General features: G+C 45.8%; 3 protein-coding genes across 3 annotated transcripts; 1 reads left to right on the top strand and 2 right to left on the bottom strand.

Moving 5' to 3' along the window:
* Nucleotides 1–45: 45 nt before the first annotated feature.
* si:ch211-140b10.6 (protein POLR1D) lies at nt 46–2,996 on the bottom strand. The gene is made up of 3 exons (XM_029457315.1): nt 2,845–2,996; nt 2,305–2,379; nt 46–1,332 (listed from the first exon to the last, which is right to left on the bottom strand). Exons 1-3 carry the CDS (start codon nt 2,868–2,870, stop codon nt 984–986), a joined length of 450 nt encoding a protein of 149 aa, XP_029313175.1. The 5' UTR covers nt 2,871–2,996; the 3' UTR covers nt 46–983.
* Nucleotides 2,535–13,673, top strand: lnx2a (ligand of numb-protein X 2a). The gene is made up of 12 exons (XM_029457311.1): nt 2,535–2,655; nt 3,516–3,747; nt 5,910–6,468; nt 9,434–9,669; nt 9,912–10,049; nt 10,242–10,441; nt 10,522–10,935; nt 11,049–11,222; nt 11,309–11,486; nt 11,578–11,806; nt 12,076–12,234; nt 12,926–13,673. Exons 3-12 carry the CDS (start codon nt 6,065–6,067, stop codon nt 13,059–13,061), a joined length of 2,268 nt encoding a protein of 755 aa, XP_029313171.1. The 5' UTR covers nt 2,535–2,655; nt 3,516–3,747; nt 5,910–6,064; the 3' UTR covers nt 13,062–13,673.
* Nucleotides 13,674–13,763: 90 nt separating this feature from the next.
* On the bottom strand, nt 13,764–15,865 carry gtf3ab (general transcription factor IIIA, b). Its single transcript, XM_029457312.1, has 9 exons — nt 15,672–15,865; nt 15,480–15,574; nt 15,299–15,395; nt 15,124–15,212; nt 14,959–15,032; nt 14,810–14,890; nt 14,486–14,718; nt 14,147–14,200; nt 13,764–14,044 (listed from the first exon to the last, which is right to left on the bottom strand). The coding sequence occupies exons 1-9, from the start codon at nt 15,783–15,785 to the stop codon at nt 13,889–13,891; spliced, it is 993 nt and encodes a 330-aa protein (XP_029313172.1). The 5' UTR covers nt 15,786–15,865; the 3' UTR covers nt 13,764–13,888.
* Nucleotides 15,866–17,639: the final 1,774 nt, after the last annotated feature.

The raw sequence follows: 17,639 nt of genomic DNA on the forward strand, positions 1-17,639 counted from the left end.
AAATTTAGATATCATACATCTATTGGCAATCATGACTACAGAGAATGACTGTTGCCAAGTTTATAAAATGCTGTTTGTGTGGAACAATATAAGAGTATGAGCTACACACATGGAGGAAAGATATAAAAATAAACACTTTCAAGCTTTAGCACATGTCCATCTGGTGTCCTGAAAGAGCAGTGACCCCCACCAAAACACTGGACATATTGTGAGTTTAATCACTGTATTATTATTATAGTAAAGTTTTAGTTATTACAGCCTTAAATGACGACTAATCCATCGCTGGAGACCACATGTTCACGAGGACACATGTAGGAGTGTCAGGATTTCTTTTCCCCCTTTGACAAACAAAACCGTTTCTGATAGCCGGTGTATACATGTCCAAAAAGTTGGACACGCGATAAAATGTGCTTACCCAGTGGCGACAGCAGCATGGCTTATGTAAACATTATGAGCGGTGAATAATGACAGAAGAATGGTAATGACATTATAATTGAAATCAAACCTCCTCTGCTGTAGGTGAAACACAACTGCTCCAAACTATGAGTCATGTGAGAGGGGAGGGAAAGAACATGGCTAAAATAAGTTCTGTGAAAGGTCCTTGTGGTTTCCTGACCTACAACGGCCACTTGATAGTTTATTCACTCCAGTTTTAGTTGAAAATAAGGGGGGGGCAAAGATATCATGTGGGCTCCTGGCTTTATGAGCGATTTAAGGTAATCAAATAAACCTCATCAAATACAAAATGGTAGTAAATGTAAAAGTGAACGGTCAGTAAACTACCATGTGAGAACTGCAGCAGGAATAAAAACTTCAATAAATGTCTTCTCAAACAGCTGAACAGGTCTTACAGTGTGCTGGCAGCCTGTTAGGCGTGTCAGCAGGTCAGAGAGCAGCTTCAGGAGTGCCCCCCCTCTGTGCTGCCTGGCTCTGCACGGGGAGTGGCCTGTGTAAAATCAGTGTTCCTCCCTGGACAGAAGTCTTCATTCATGAAGTCTGTCTTTGTCTCTGTTCTGGCCATCCCTCCCATGTCTCCGATCTCTGTTGTCTTTGTGCCTGTAACTCCTCTCTTTGTCTCTATCCTGCTTCTTATCTTTGTTATTGCAGCTGTCCCTGTGATGATGTTTATGGTCTGTGTGGCCTCCATTACTTCTGTGATCTCTGGGAGGTGTTCTGCTGCGGTGGCGGCTTCTGTCCGGGGATTCGCTCCTCAGGCGCCCTCTCGTGGTGGAGTGTCCGTCTCTGGACTCACCTGTGCGCCGCTGCAGGCCGGTGGAGCGCAGGGTGTTGAGGAGGAAGCGCTTGTTGGTGCTCCGCAGGGGACACTTCAACCTGACAGATTAAGGAACAGACACACTTTTAATTCTTAGCAGTTGTTGCACGTATCTCTGAGACCTCTTGATGGTGATCACTGGCTTCTTTCATTTAAAAGGCCATTGCTGCTCTATACTAACATGATGTATCCAGATATTTAACATCCTACGAGGAATTCAGAGCTAATAACTACAGAATACATTCAAAAGTTCTTCATACTCATGACTGCAGCTACCACTGAGGACACTGAGGTTACGTCCTTGTGATTTCTTTCTAGGAACTTGTTACATTCTGATTAAAAAGCTAAATGATGGGTATTTTACAAGCTAATTCCATTATTAAGTATATTATAAATTGACTACTTTTAGAACAAAAAATACATATCTGATTTAGTATATGCCCACCAGAACTTTATAGGCTCTGAATTAGACATTTGTGGTATTTCATGCTGCTGTGAATAAAAGAATATACAGTATGATATACTGATGAATCCTAGCTATAACCCTGCGCATACAAACAGGAACTAGACTGGTTTCCACTACTTCACCATATAATAGGAATGAACTGCAACACAAACTAAAGATAGAGACACTCACTCCTCTGAGGGACCTTAAAGTGCGTCCTGTTAATATATCTAAAAATATCTGTAATCTATATTCAACAACGGTATTGTACATGGCATATTTTCCTCATAGCATGCAGCGCTCTCATATTATATAGAGCTATCTTTTGTACTAGAGTTATTGTGTAGTTCTGTCTCCATTATTATTATTATTAATACCATTTCCATTGTAGTGTTATAAACACAGACACCGGGAAGAGTAGTGTGTACAACGGTAGCTATTGAGGACATAAACAAATAAACCAGTTGAGAATATAGCATACAGTACACAGAATACATCTCAACACACCACCAAAGAACAAACAATACAGCTAAGCAGCAGTCAAAGATTTGATGTGTGCAGGTTGACACAGATGGCATGTGCTCACCATCCTGCAGGGCCCATGGTCTCTGCTCTCATCCGCGCCCTGTCAGTCTCCTTTAGGAGCTCCTCCACTGCACGCCTTCATGGATAAATAAAGAAACATATACAAATGAGTCATATGAAGGACAGGAAATGGAGAGAAGTTGAGGACAAATATAGCACAAAATCTCAAGGGAGAGGCAAGGGGGGGGGGGGGTAATTTAATTAGGTTAGAGAAAGCAGAGTGATGCAGAGGAGAAAGTGAATCGTTAGTGAGGGACAGTGTCCTGGTGTGACCCGAGCTGCTGAATCAGCATCAGCAGAGGAGACTCACTCATTCAGCCGACCTTTCACCACACAGCACAGGCAGCTAATGGTGGGTGTTATTGTGGAAGGGTTTCCTTTCAATCACTCGTCTTACAACACAGTAGCTACAACAGCTGTGGACCAAAAATACCCCTCCCTACTGATTGAGGGGTGAAACGGTTTTGGCAAAACAACTATGTAGAAGTTTACGCAGCCGGACACGTTAACCGAGGATGAGCAGAAAATTAAAGTTACATACTTTTCCAGTTCATTTTCCTCTGCCATCGCGTCGTAATAACTTTCACACTGCAACTAAGTTAATTCAACTAAAATCGATTGTACGTTAATTAACGCTAGCATTCATTTTTTTTGTTTACTTCCCCGCGGGGTCCTTCAACCAAGGACCCTGTGTCTTAGCTGTCCGTAGCGATGCCTGACAGTAAAGCCACTTTCAAGTCTTACGTGACACAAAACCTTGACACAACTATACTTATTTCTTAACATCTGTATCTGCAGACTGCATGGCTTATTAGAAAGTGAGAAACTCACCTGCCAGAGAGACACTTTGGCTCGTTCTTATTTTTTAATGGCTTGTTACTAATCTACAAAGCATTACCACATGATTTATTAAGCATTTCCAAAGACATTAGTTAGAATTTAAAACCTCTCCACAAGAGGTGCCTCATTAAGAAAGTGCGTTTTACTGACAAATTCACATGACAAATACATTTTTAATTGTTTATGGCAGTACATTAAAACCATTCATCTAAAAAAACCCAAAAGAAAGCCTAATCTGCAACATATGACTATATTGTTTGGGCAAAAATAAAAATTGTACAACATTACATCCTAATTTACATCACAGCAATTTAGAAGAATTGATTCAACAATCCAATTTTGTGTTTCTTCTTCTTTTCCTTTTTTGAGCAGGCAGTTTGAAAGCCACCCCTGACTCTTGCTCTGGAGTGACAGCCGCAGGCCCCGCCCATCCCCGTTGACGGACAGCAGTGGGCGGGGCCAGCGCCGCCAAAGGCACGGGGGCGTTTTCGTGCGGTTTTGCGGAACGGGCCGTTGCGGTGAATGCGTGATTGAGGTCCCGCAGCTAACAATCGTCCCCCTTTTTGGGGACGGAGTGCACGGCGCGGAGGAGCAGCCGGAGTTGGTAATATTACATCTGCTTATATTCAGTGACTGCATGAACGGTGTCAGTGTGTGGCTGGCTTTGCATTGATATTGCCATTGTTGCTTCATCTGTCCTAGCTTTTCCGCTCGTGGAGGGTGGGATGGAGTCAGACAGATGGGGGGGCAATGATTACAACAATGCTCTTGTCTAATCAAATGTGTTTAACGCCTACGGATGCCTTATGGACCATGACACTTCAGTTGTTGCGTTGCCATGGTGAATTAGGACTATGACAGTAAAAAAAAAGATGAAAAATATCAATTTAATCAGTGTCCATTTTTGTTGTTATCATTGCATGTCTGACTGTTGTGGAAAAAGCAGCCTATTGCAACAGACCTTGCTCAGCAGCAGCAGGCCTGTTCTTGCAAGTGGCTATCAGCCTTTCTAGATTTTGTTTTAAGATAAGAGACGACGAGATGGGGGGTTTATGAAAATGTAGGCTAAGCCGACTGGACCTGAGCATTTAAATCTGTGGCCTAAAACATCATCTCATCTTATTTGAAAATGCCATTCCTGCAGGCGATGTTGTTCATGGCTTGCTCTGTGTTGTAAGATTAGATTGTCATCTCTGGAAAAATGAAAAACTAACAAAGACAGGTGCAGGGCCAAGACTGTTATTTATTAATATAGAAAGCAATGACAATAACAGCATGGCCTTGGACTCTCACACAGACACACACAGTGGGATTAAAAGAAAGATATTTCACAAGCATTTGCTATTCTTCATACGACTTGCGTGAAAGAATCTGTTGCTACAGAGTCCAGCTATGTTTAAAATAGATTTAAGTGCTTTTCATGGCCGGGGCTCTTAACAGCTGCCAGTGAAAACATGAAGACTTTACTTATTGATAAAGACTATTTGCAGGATCTGGTACCTAAAAAGCTCTTGGGCATGATGTGCATGTGTTTTTGCTTTTGCTTGTGTAGACTTATACTTGCATGTCTAGTGTAGTGAAGTCTGTGTGTGTGATGTGGTGATGTCACAGCCTTGTTACAGGAACAGAGAAGCTTTGTGTCCTCATGATTAATTCATGTCCAGCTGCGGGATAGAGACAGAAGCAGCCAGTCACACACAGACAGGAGCACGTACTTAAAGGAGGCTGAAATAAGTAACTACCGGTCCGGTAGCCAAGGAGACAGGAGACGAGACCAAAAAAAAGCAGTTAAAAAATGAATCAAGGGATGCTCTCATCACAAGCTTTCAGGCTGTAGTCTACCAGGGAGGAGCATCCTGCTGAGAGAAATGCATCTGTTGTGTGGCTCCTTCTCCGGCTACACTCTGAATGTCAAGCCCCACTGAACAGAACAGGCTCCAGGTCGTCATGGAGACAAGAGCAGACCCCCGCTGGAACAGAGGCAGGTAGTCACTGTGGCTTGGCTGGCCTGCTGTGAGCTGAGGCACGCCCTCTGCTGTCCACGGATTGCATCAGGCCCACGGGGGCTCGGCTAACAGAGCGTCTGAAGGTCTGAATGGCTTTGGATGTGAAACACTGTGGAAGTGATCGGTGCACACAGAGCATTAGCTCTGGGGACGCACTCTCCTCGTGGAGTGCTATATTTCGAGACTTTGCTTTAGGCATGTTCTCTTTCTGTTGCAGAGGAGACTGAGTGCATCTCCTGTACACGGCCAGAAATATCAAGTTCGCTGTGGGGAATGTGGAAAGATTTAATACCATTTCTTCTTGTTTTGTGCCACTTTCGGATTTTCCACATCCCATTAATCTCTTTTGCCACTTTTCTTATCTCTTTTTCTGCCTCTGCTCCTTTCTACCCCTGGCTGGCACGATTCTTTGCTTTCTGTTGCTTTCCCAATCCCACTTCCTCTGATCTGTGTCCTCTCTCTGCCTCAATCCCAGATAATTCCCTCTCTGTGGAATTGGAAGATTGCAACAGGCGAGAGCAAAAGAGAGATTATACTGTCAGATTAGTGGACAGGAGCAGCAACACATAATCTCTGCACACACAAACACACGCACGCACACGCACACACACACAGTGTCACTCTCGATCTCAGGCAGACACGTGGGCCCACGTGCACAAAGCATTTGCCACATAAATAAATGCACAAGTACATAATCAGACACTTGTTGTTTTTCCTGAAACAGCTGTTTAACCCTCTTTTGTTACCCTCTGACCTGCAGGGTGATGTGCCATCAGCCACTGGGGGGCATCTGTCCTCTCTGCAACTTCTTCATCCTGTGAAGTTTATGGGATAGGAGTGCGGGTGCCCCTTCCCAACACTGCAGCCCCACTGGAGTCATTTGTGCCAAAGCTAGGTTGTGTCGAAGGAGAAAAGATGGGCAGCCCAGGCAGCGATGTGGGTTTAGCCGGGCCAGTGGAGCCAGCCTTGGAGGCTCTGTGTCCTGAGTGTGGCCAGATCCACCGCAGCTGGGAGAACCACCTTTACAACTATCGTCTGGAAGTGGATGACGACCTGGTGTGCCATATCTGCCTGCAGCCGCTGGTGCAACCACTAGATACGCCGTGCGGACACACCTTCTGTGCCCACTGCCTGCGTAGCTTCCTCAAGGAGAGGGACTTCTGCCCGCTGGACAGGACGCGGCTGCAGCTGCAGGCGTGCCGCAGATCCAGCATACTGGTGCACAAGCTGCTGGACAAGCTGTCTGTCTCCTGCCCTTTGACCCCAGTCTGCTCCCTCAGCATGCCACGATGTGACCTGGAGGCACACCTCAAACACAGGTAATAAAGCTTACATGCACACATCAATAGATGGATGCTTTCAAGAGCGCTGTGTGCAAACACACACACAGATGTGCATGCATAACTACCTGGGGAAGTGTAACCGGCATTTTCTGACATTTTCTAGACCAAACCATTCGTCTATTGTAATTATAACTGTAAACTCTACTAACTTTGTATAACAAAAAAGTTACTTTCGAAACCCCTCAATCCTCACAGTTGGTGCGTTTCAGGCGGGAACTTTTAGAGATCACAGTTCTTCATCCAGAGCAGTTAGACTCACCCGCCATCCTTAACCTCAAGGCTTGTCGTCCATCCGCACCCTTTGGCTTTTGGCCCATTTGGACCAGGTGCTGTGAGACCCTGAGGGGATTATTAGGCTGTAGGTCATGTGACGGGGATTAGTGTTTCCCTACCGCAGTCATGGGTTGACTGACCAGGAGCTCCATATTCTCATTCTGCAATCATGCTGAGCAACTTCAACACCAGAGACCTTTTCAACCATTTCTTCTGTGAGACAGCCAAAGGCAACCCTGGCCTGTGGTGAGTTGAATATGGCGGGGTGTGGGTCGGCGTGACTTGGGATGGCACTATGGTTCTCTCACTTGTGTCCTCTACCTTTCCTTCTGCGTGTCTCTCAATTTAATCTCTTTCTTTCTTTCTCTATTGCCCTGTCTGGGATGGTTTGTGTGTGTGTGTGTGTGTGTGTGTGTTATAGGGAACCCAGGTGAGGCTGTTGTTGCTGTTACATGGATGTAGGGCTTGGAGAATATACGCAGCATGTAGCATTATCACTTGATTGGAACAAATCTTTTGGTCAGAACATTCTGTATATGTGTGAACACTAAGTTGTGAGGACGAATGTTATAATCAGCTTCATTGAATTGGGAGAAAACTTCTATATACTGTCGTTAGAAGAATATAAGATGGTGTCTGCTGATGAGGAGCCGTCCATCCTATTTGTTCATTGACTGGATATGCAGAGATCACCTAACCCCTTAGTTAAGTCCAGTAGATTTACCATAACAAGCTCACACTAACAAGCTATTGCTAAAAAGGTGTTAAATCTTTTCTGAGTCAGCTGTGTTTAAAGGGAATCCCTGCCACCTTCTTTATGTCTTTAAAGCAAGACTAACCTTTTCCGAGTGACGGCTACTGTAGCAGCACAACGAGTAAAGAAGAGTCGACTCGGTTAACGCTCTGGAAACACGTCCTGTAAAGCGAGTAAAGGTGTGTTTTAATAATTATACTTTCAATTCATCTTTCAAAAGTCAGAAGAAAAGTTACTGAGCTCTCGCGTGGCGCTCATTTCACAGCTGCAGCCAGTTCAAACTTTATGGTTGAACATCGGCGAAGGTTGCGAACATCATGTCGGTGTCCAGGAAACAAGGAAAGATGATTTAAGAGAGATCAAACGAGGCCACTGTGAGGACACCGTGACATTCTTCAGTAGAGATTAGACCTCTGACCCACATGGGTTCGTCGCTCCTCTGCTCTGCAGACTTAGGTCTAAGATAGTAACAGCCATAAGATTAAAAGACGAGAGTGCAAGCCAGGCCACGGTGTTCCACGGGGGTGAAGGTGGGCTGGTTGATCTTATTACTGACGATGTTTACGTGTGAGAACTGAGGTACCCGTCCTCAACCAACATACTCAAATTAAAGCCTCTATAGATACAGGGGGGTCAAACTCATGTTAGTTCAGGGGCCACATGCAGCACAATGTGATCTCAAGTGGGCCGGAGCAGTAACATCGCAGCATGATAACATATAAATAACCACAACTCCACATGTTCCCTTCGTTTTAGTGCAAGAAATCTTAATCTTTTTACAAAACATTATGAAGAACCTGAATGTTCTTAAGAAAAAAAGGTTTAATTCCAACAATAGTGTCAGTTTATCATTTACACATGTGTGTTACAACTTACTGATCACAGTGTGTCTGCAAAGGCTTTTACTTTATGATCAAAACAACTCATTAATACACTTTGCAAAGTCATCCCGCGGGCCGGATTGGACCCTCTGGCGGGCCGGTTTTGGCCCCCGGGCCACATGTTTGACACCCCTGCTCTATGCGCTCAACCCTCTGAAATCTTTTTCTTCTTGGTCTCGATGAAAACTGTCAATGTACGTGTGAAAAAGAATTACAAATAAATGGTTAACAGTAAGATGACTCACATGTGTTTGGTATTTTAAGTATCGTGGGACAGTGATATCTGTTTTCCATGGGCTTAATTTTTCCTAGAAGGAAATATATAAATATTTAAACAATTCAACCAGCTCATAGCTGCCACTTAGAGTTAATTAAGGGTGAGACTGCATTGATCCCTTGAGTCTGTCTGTGTTTATTTTAAGTGTCTATTTGTGGGACAGACGTGATGCATCCATTGTGATTTAATATCTTTAGGGTTTACATTGTTGGTCGAGTCATTGTGGAGTTTCTCATTTCAATTAATTGATTTATTTAAAAAAGATATTGATCAAGATGTGTTTTAACAGCCTGCACATGTCCCAACGAGAGTTCAAACACTTGAACCCCTCCACGCGGCCCTGCACTCCGAGGATGGGACGCACAAAAAGAGACTCCTTGATGGGATCAATTGCATCACATTAAAGTGAAGGTCCAGTGTGGGGGGGATCTATTGGCAGAAATGGAATATAACATTCATTAGTGACTAAGAATCGTCAGCTTAGATTGAGCCCTTCGTATCTACATCGAGAGCTCTTCCTTGGAGTCCGCCATGTTGCCCCGCCATGTGCCCAGAACGGACAAACCAAACACTCTAGAGAGGGCCTTTCACGTTTTTACGTTACCTGAAGCGGAGGGGTACTCAATTGGTTGCAATCTGCAACCTCACCGCTAGATGCCACTATATCCTACACACTGGACCTTTAACTGATGCTGAACCTGATTTTCTTTACACGTCAGATGGACTAACAAACTGACGCCTGTTGCTTGGTGAAAGGTGTCCGGGGACGAGGAGTCAGCAGACGAGTGTGGACGGTCCACCATGTGAGAGCGGGGATGAACGAGTGATGGTGACCAGCCCTCCCAGGTCGCCCCGCTCCCCACAGACAGACCTGAGGGACCGCACACCCTCGCCCCCCTCCGGACCTAATGACACCAGCGGCGATGGGCCCGTGTGGACGGACGACGCCGGCCTCGACAACCCTGCCTTTGAGGAGAGCACGGAGGAAGAAAGTGAGTGGATCCACTGGCCTTGTGAGAAGCCAAGAGATTTAGATTGTCAATGAAGTCAATGCAGGTTAGAAATGATCCATCTCAGGGGCCCGGCAGCTCGCCTGGTAGACTGGGCCCCCCATGTGCTAAGGTTGAGTCCTCACAAGTCATCTCCTCAATCTCCCCATTCAGCTGCTCTATACAATAAAGAGCAAGAAGACAGAAGAGAAATGATCCATCTCCTAATGTCTCTCTGTCTTTAGGTGTGGTAGGGTTGGAGTGTGTGGTCCCCAGGGTGAAGCGGCCCCTCAGTAACCCCTGCATCCACCTCCTCCGCTCTGTCAGCTCCACCTCCTCTGGCTGGGACTGCCTTGAGTCTCCGCCTCTCTCCGCTGAAGAGGGTATGATACCACATCCACCATTTGACTGAGCCTCTTCCTAAAGAGCTGAATACTAGAAATCTGAGACATTGCAGCTTCTTGTAAGAGCTGTAATCTTAGACGACAGGATAATCTCATCCAGGCAACATTAGGAAGATGTGGGGGTTGGATTTTGAAATGCAGCTGAGTAATGTCATTTGTGTATCCATAAAGGCTGCGTGAAGTTGCCCTCGCTTCCTGAAGGAGAGATAACTGCCATAGAGGTCCACCGGGCGAACCCGTATGTTGAGCTGGGCATCAGCGTCGTGGGGGGAAACGAGACGCCTCTCATCAACATCGTGATTCAGGAAGTGTACAGAGACGGGGTCATTGCACGAGACGGGAGGCTGCTGGCCGGGGATCAGATACTGCAGGTAGAACCAGACTCAGAAACAGAATCGCAGGTTTAAAGATGAAATGCCCATAATTCACTTTGACTTATCTTTCTCCCAAGGTCAACAATGTGGACATCAGTAATGTCCCCCACAGTTTTGCCCGCTCTACACTGGCTCGCCCCTGCACCACTTTGCAGCTGACGGTGCTTAGGGAGCGTCGTTGTGCCTCCCGGGCGCCTCCCTCCTCTTCCTCCTCCACCCCGGCTGTGCCCCACGCCCCCTGCTCCACCCCTGAGGGCGCCCCGTCCAGCCCCGCCACCCTGAGAATCACCCTACACAAGCAGGACTCAACAGAGCAGCTCGGCATCAAGCTGGTACGGCGGACAGATGAGTCAGGAGTGTTTGTGTTGGATCTGTTGGACGGAGGCCTGGCAGCGAAGGATGGCAGACTGCGGAGTAACGACCGCGTGTTGGCAGTCAACGAACAGGACCTACGCCACGGCACCCCGGAGCAGGCCGCACAGATCATACAGGTGATCATACGTTTGGTCATTAAAGCTTTCTTTTGGTATTATTTAGAAGCAACTAAGAACATGAACAAGAAAGTAGGAAATGTGAGTGTCCCTAAAACATTGTGTCTTCGTAGGCCAGCGGAGAGCGAGTCCACCTGATGATCGGCCGACCCACCAAACCAACGTCTCCTCCACCGCCAAAATCAAGTTCCACCAGAGACCTCTACTGCCTTGATCACTTCCTGCCTAACCACAGCACTACCCCGAGTCCTGTGCCCCTGAACCTCTCCCGCTCCAGCACTCACAGAGTGAGCAGTCGTCATTTATTAATATTCATTTGTCTTATTACACAGGTTCATTTCAGTGTTATTGTTCTTAAACTGTGTGTGCGCAGGACCTTTCCCAGTGTGTGACCTGTAAGGAGAAACACATCACTGTGAAGAAGGAGCCCCTCGAGTCTCTCGGCATGACAGTCGCAGGAGGGCGGGGCAGTAAGAGCGGGGAGCTGCCAATCTTTGTGACCAGCGTCCAACCACATGGCTGCTTATCGAGGGATGGGCGGATCAAACGAGGTGAGCGCTCCTTCAGAAATGACAACAACAGGACCGATTCAGATTAAAAACAGAACATCAGAACCTACAGCGTCTTCTTCCTCTCGTTCAGGTGACGTCCTGCTGAGCATCAACGGGCAGGACTTAACGTACCTGAGCCACAGTGAGGCCGTGGGCACCCTGAAGGCCAGCGCTGCCTCGCCCTCCGTCCAGCTGCGGGTGCTGGAGGTCAGCATGGTGGTGGAAGAGCACGACCGGGACGAGCTGCTGCCTCACACACATGACAGTGACTTTGATGCTAACTGGTCCCCTTCATGGGTCATGTGGCTGGGCTTACCCAGGTGGGCACATTGTACAGTAGTTACAGCAGTAATGGTTGTGTGTCATGTGACATCAACAGCCTGCTCCCGACTGATCCTGCTGTCATCTGTTGTTTTGGACGAACAAGACATTTAAAGATATCCTCTTGGACTTTGAAAGACCGAACAACTGATCGAGAAAACAATCTGCAGATCGTTGGTTGCAGCCATAGTAATAATAGACAATATAAAGCAGCATCTATCTCTACTATCTGCCCAGCTTCACTCTGCTCTCTCTTCTGTTCTTGCAGCTACCTGCACAGTAGTCACGAGATTGTACTGCGGAGGAGCCACCCGGGCAGCTGGGGCTTCAGCATCGTTGGAGGATACGAGGAAAGCCACGGCAACCAGGCGTTCTTTATCAAGACCATCGTCCTCGGCACACCTGCGTACTACGACGGCCGCCTTAAGTGAGTGATAAGTTGTTGTTCACGTGACCGTCTGTGGCTTCTGTTAGCAGTGACGTGGTGGTGAATGAGCAGGTAGATAAACTGTGACCTCCAGTTGGTGAGTGATAAGAGTGGTGTGATGATAGGCCACGCCTACACAGTGCATTACAAGAACACTTTCCATTCACTTCCTTACTGTGTTTATAAGTTTACCTTTTTAATATGAAATAACTGCACGATGATCTTTAGAATTCAAGATGGAAAACCTGGTTTCTTCTCAGCATTTTGAGACTTCAAGAAAAACTCAAATTAAAAGGTAATTTGTGTCGGGTCCAAAGGTCCAAAGGTCCAAACTGGAGGCTACTAATATTTCTCTCTTAGTAGATAAGATTTATTCTTTACACTGAACTTCATAGACTTGTATCTTTTATAATATAAAATGATATGTATATATTTAAAAACATTCTGTCAAATGTTATTTCTACACACACCGTCCTGCTGCCGTTAACCCTCTCTAGAATACTACGTGTATTAAAAATCGTCTGTAAATAGTCCCCAACAAAGACGCTTTTTACTGTTTCAGCGATGTCATTTTATTATGACCGTCCGTCTGTCTTCATATGATGTCGAGTTATTTGAACGGCTCCTCACTCCAAGCTGTCAGGTCCGGTTTATAATCTCCACTGACTTGTCTCTTGGTGTCACCCCCCAGGTGTGGTGACATGATCGTGGCAGTCAACGGCCTGTCGACAGCAGGAATGAGCCACTCGGCGCTGGTGCCCATGCTGAAGGAGCAGCGCAGCCGGGTGGCGCTTACTGTGGTCTCCTGGCCCGGCAGCCTGGTGTAGCCCGGCCAGATCGTAAGCAGGCTGCGCACCACACAGAATGTTCTATATGGGGAACGTCCTTGGCCAAAGTGAACTGGTACACGCTACTGTACATCGCTCCATACCGGGCTTAATCCAGGACCAAAAGCATTCAGAACTGAGTTGACCCAGCAGGACCAATCCTGTCCTGACCAGGTGGGAGCTGATCCAGATCGTGCCACGTCACTCGACAGACTGCACTCACAAACGCACTGCTGTGTTCATATGGTCATGTCATCGCTCCCGCAGGGAGAGCTGGTACGGCAGGTGATCTGTGCTGCGTTCACCTCACCAGGCAGTTGTAGAATCCAGGGCTGTATTCAGGTGGATGCATCGCTGCAGGTAGAGATAGAATAAAATTAAGTAGCCTGTGATCCTGCATCATCTAGGATAATGACTTGTAATCACTCTTAAGCAAGATTTTCTGCAACACCAGCGCTGTATCCAGCTGAATATTAGAAACCTGCCGCACCCTGGGGGCTCAACTGCCCTTAGGCCTCATCACCATGACAAGCAGCTGTCCCATCAGCTGGAGTTTTATACATGTGTGTGAATGTGTGTTCCGTTTGTTTAATAAACATTTCCTTCAAAGGATCAATGGCTCTACGGCGTGCTTTTCCACTTTGCTAGTGGGAATGGTCTGTTGAACATGTTTATATGAGCAAGAGGCAGTTTACCAGGATAGTGCTGCATTAATGAGGCTTTATTTTCAAATGTGAAGAAAGAAAAAAGTATAAATCAACCGAAATTATGCAATTAGCTTCACCACAAAATGAACACATCGAAGCAGATATTTAAACATTGCAGCCTCAAGAGTTGGTGGCGTTTGGTTCGTCTTTTAAAGTTGTATTGCTCAGCGTCACAGCAAGCTTGTTGGCCTCCGCTTGATTGGCCGCCGCTTGATTGGCCGCCATTCTGGCTCGCTGTGCTATACGCCAGGGCTGGCTCTTTTTAGGACGCAGCTTCTGGAAAGGGAACACCAAAGAGAGAGAGATACAGGATTGAGGTGGAGGTCACATTTATTTATTTATTAATAAATACATTTTTAAAAGTAAAGGACACGTTACCTTCAGCTTTTTCTTTGCTGGGTCGTGAATCACGCCATGTCGCCACAGGCTTTCCTGAATAAATGGAGACCAGTTACCAACCACAATGCATCAGCAAGTTAACAGCTCACACATCGGCTTGTGTCCATGTATGTGTGTGTGTGTGCGCTGCTCAATAAATTAGTCAAATTCAATCATGCAAAATCTAACTTCCCAGTTTCTTAAGGTGATCTAGAGATCATTCTGCACTGGAAATCATTTCCTCAGTTCCAGATAAAAACTAATCCATACAGCAAGGTCTAGAGTAACTGTCAACACCATGACTGACACCTCTGGTAGGGAGTCGAAGTGCAGGCTTACCTTCATTGCAAAGCTCTTCCCACAGCGAGCATACGCACAGCTGAAGGGCTTCTTGCCCTCATGGTCTCCCAGTACATGACTTTCCAAATTGAAGCGACGAGTGAACTTTCTCTCACAACCTTCCCTGGGGCACAACAGCTTCCTCTTGTCCCCCGAGTGGACCCGCAGCTCATGCTGGTGCATGAACCAGGCGTTGGTAAACTGCTTTTTGCACTGTCCACACGGCACCTTGACTGAAAACAAAGTCATTCAAATACAGGTGCTATTTGTTTCCAGCTCCAGAGTAACAGTGTCATTCACGCTTCCCCAGCATTACACTCATACCTTTATGTTCCCTTCTGTGCTTCAGATAATCTGTCCAAGTCTTTCCCAGGAAAGGACACTCTTCATTCTCACACGGGTAACCTGCAGCAGAGGGTTTAGTTAAGACACGCCAAATACGAAGAAATAAAAGCCTTCAATCACCGACCAACCTTCATGCATTTTCTCATGATGCTTGCGTTTTCCGTGAGAGGGAAATTCTTTTGTGCAGCCACTGAAAGTACAACTGCAGCAAAAAGATCAAATTAAAAACCTGATGTCAGAAGCAAACGCACAGACACAAATGTTATTCTTGCGTCAGATGTGTAGTCACTTACGGAAATGGAAGAATCTGTTGGTGGTCACACATATGTGCTTTCAGCTTGTTCCTCTTGTTGAACTCTTTATCGCAGCCCGTATGGTCGCACTGAAACAAAAGAGCAAAAAGCAAGGCAGTGCACATCACAGTAAACCCCAACCTACATGTGACGAAGTTAAAAAGGATTACTGTACTCTATAGCTCTTCTCCTTGTGCTGGTGAATTCGAGCCATGTGGTTCTTCATGCTGGTATTTGTGACAAAGGCCTTGGAGCACCCATCAGCCAGACACCTGGAGACCAGAGAGGCCAACGGTTCAAAGCAGACACCAAGGTCACAGGTTACGATTCCCAGTTACTATAAAGAACTTGCTTACTTGTGTGGTTTTCCCCCACTGTGATTGAATTCATGTCTGGTGAGTTGAGAACGAGTGCAGAAGCTCTTGTCACAGTCCTCACAGGAGAACGGTTTCTGAAACATTAACCGGACAATCAAATACAAGATCAGCTGTTATGATGTGTCCACGGGGGCTTTCCTCGGGTCATTTGCGCCGTTTGAAGCCACTTACCAATCCTGTGTGTTTGCAGAGATGAGCCTCAAGCTTCCATGACTTACTGAACGTAGCTTTACAATCAACAAAAGAGCAAACTAAACTTTTTTGACTTTGCAACCTTTCCCCCATCTTTCATAAGAGATGTGGTCACAGACTAAACTATTCTGGTAAAGGGGCAGGACACTTACTGACCTACAACAAAGCAGCCCCACCTGTGCTTCATTTACCTTATTGGAATGTACCATGTAGAGCAGGGGAGGGGTGTCCCACTCAAACTGAATAACATGCAAGATTTGATAATTAAACATTTGTACTACAAACAATGGATATTCTTTTTGTTTAACCTTTACACACTAAACCCTTGTGTTCGGCGGTTACGCTCCGCCGTGCAGGAGGTGATGCAACATGTAAGATGCTAGAAAACGATTTAGGACCCTGAGTTTAAGAGTGATCCTATTGATACTCAAACATTATAAAGGCCCGTGACTCTTTCCTCCACATTGATTGATTCAGGCTTTAAAAACGTCGCCCAGGCAGTTTGTGTCCCTATCTGCTGATCTGCTGTGTGTGTGCGTGTGTGTGTGTGTGTGTGTGTGGTGCGGAGGGAGAGAGGCGACTGTCTGTCTCCATTAATCACACACACACAGAATTTACTGCTCTAATCTTAATCTTATCAACCCTCAAATATTGTTTTCTGATAGGTGTGATTTATTGTTGTCAGAAATTAGTCTTCAGCGAGATCCTTTGTGACCCACAAACCTGAAACTAAATCAACCTTTCACCACGTGACTTTTAGAAGAAGAAATGGCACATCTCTTTATTAATACGCAATAATAAGATCCAACATTGCTAAACTCAACACACTTAGGTTTGCTACTACAGCTTTACTTGGTCTGGTACGATGATAAGTAGGTAATGTTTGTACGACACACTTTACTTTGTCACTTTATGACTCTACACTTGTGCTCTTTTAGCTAAACGCTCACATTAAAGCTAACTTTAGCTGAACAGTGGCCACAAGTGAACATTATGGGATAATAGTAAATGCTAAAAGTTGGTGTATCAGTAGCACAAGTAGAAGAGTCATAAAGACAGCAAAGTGACTCAGTAACTGAGTCATACAGCAATATATCTCTGAGGTTAACCAACATTAGCGAACAATGATCAAGTGAGGCTTTAGCAAAACTTTACAATTATCAGAAGAAGACAATTTATTACTTCTTTTAAAAGTTAATGTAAATGCTAAAACTGCCATTTAATTAAAGCAGAAATCCAACAGTTTAAAGCGAGACTTTGTTACTGGTTAAATGTTAGCACCAATAGAAAAGAGTCTTTGTCAAGGTCAGCAACAAAATCTATTTAATGTTCGCTAACGTTAGCTAACATTAGCCACCAAATGCTACTGGTTACTATGATTCATCCATGCACCAGACCATCCTGGATTTAACTTTTCATTCATGAGATCTATAGCTTTAGATGTTTAGAGACATTTGTTTCAGGCTCTAAGGAAAGAGACAATCCAATAACACTATCTGCTTGTCCAAACATTAGCGATCGCCCTCTGGGCCGATGCCATGCTCTCATGTGAAACCTTTGACTGACTCTGGTGAATAAGGCCTATTGAGAGCCTGTTGGGCGTTACCTCAGTGCCCTCCCACGCTTCAGGTGAGCATGCCTGGGTCAGTTGACAATATTATCAGTCTCCAGCTCTTCTCATCCGGTCCCCCCCCCCCCCCACACACACACACACACACACACACACCTCCCCCACCTCTGCTGTCAGCGCCAGGATCAATACAGCTGGCCCAATATCCACATATATGACCATGCCTCCCCCCGTCTCTGATAACCACACAGACTCTATCACCCCACCTTCACACACAGAGATACAGCGTGCACTCTGTTTGGCCTGCAGTGGGGTTTCCTTGTGCCTTTGTCAAACCTCCAGTCCTTTCCCAAACACACACACACACACACACACAC

The sequence above is a fragment of the Cottoperca gobio genome, chromosome 20 (genome assembly GCF_900634415.1).
Source record: "Cottoperca gobio chromosome 20, fCotGob3.1, whole genome shotgun sequence".
Taxonomy (NCBI): Eukaryota; Metazoa; Chordata; class Actinopteri; order Perciformes; family Bovichtidae; genus Cottoperca; species Cottoperca gobio.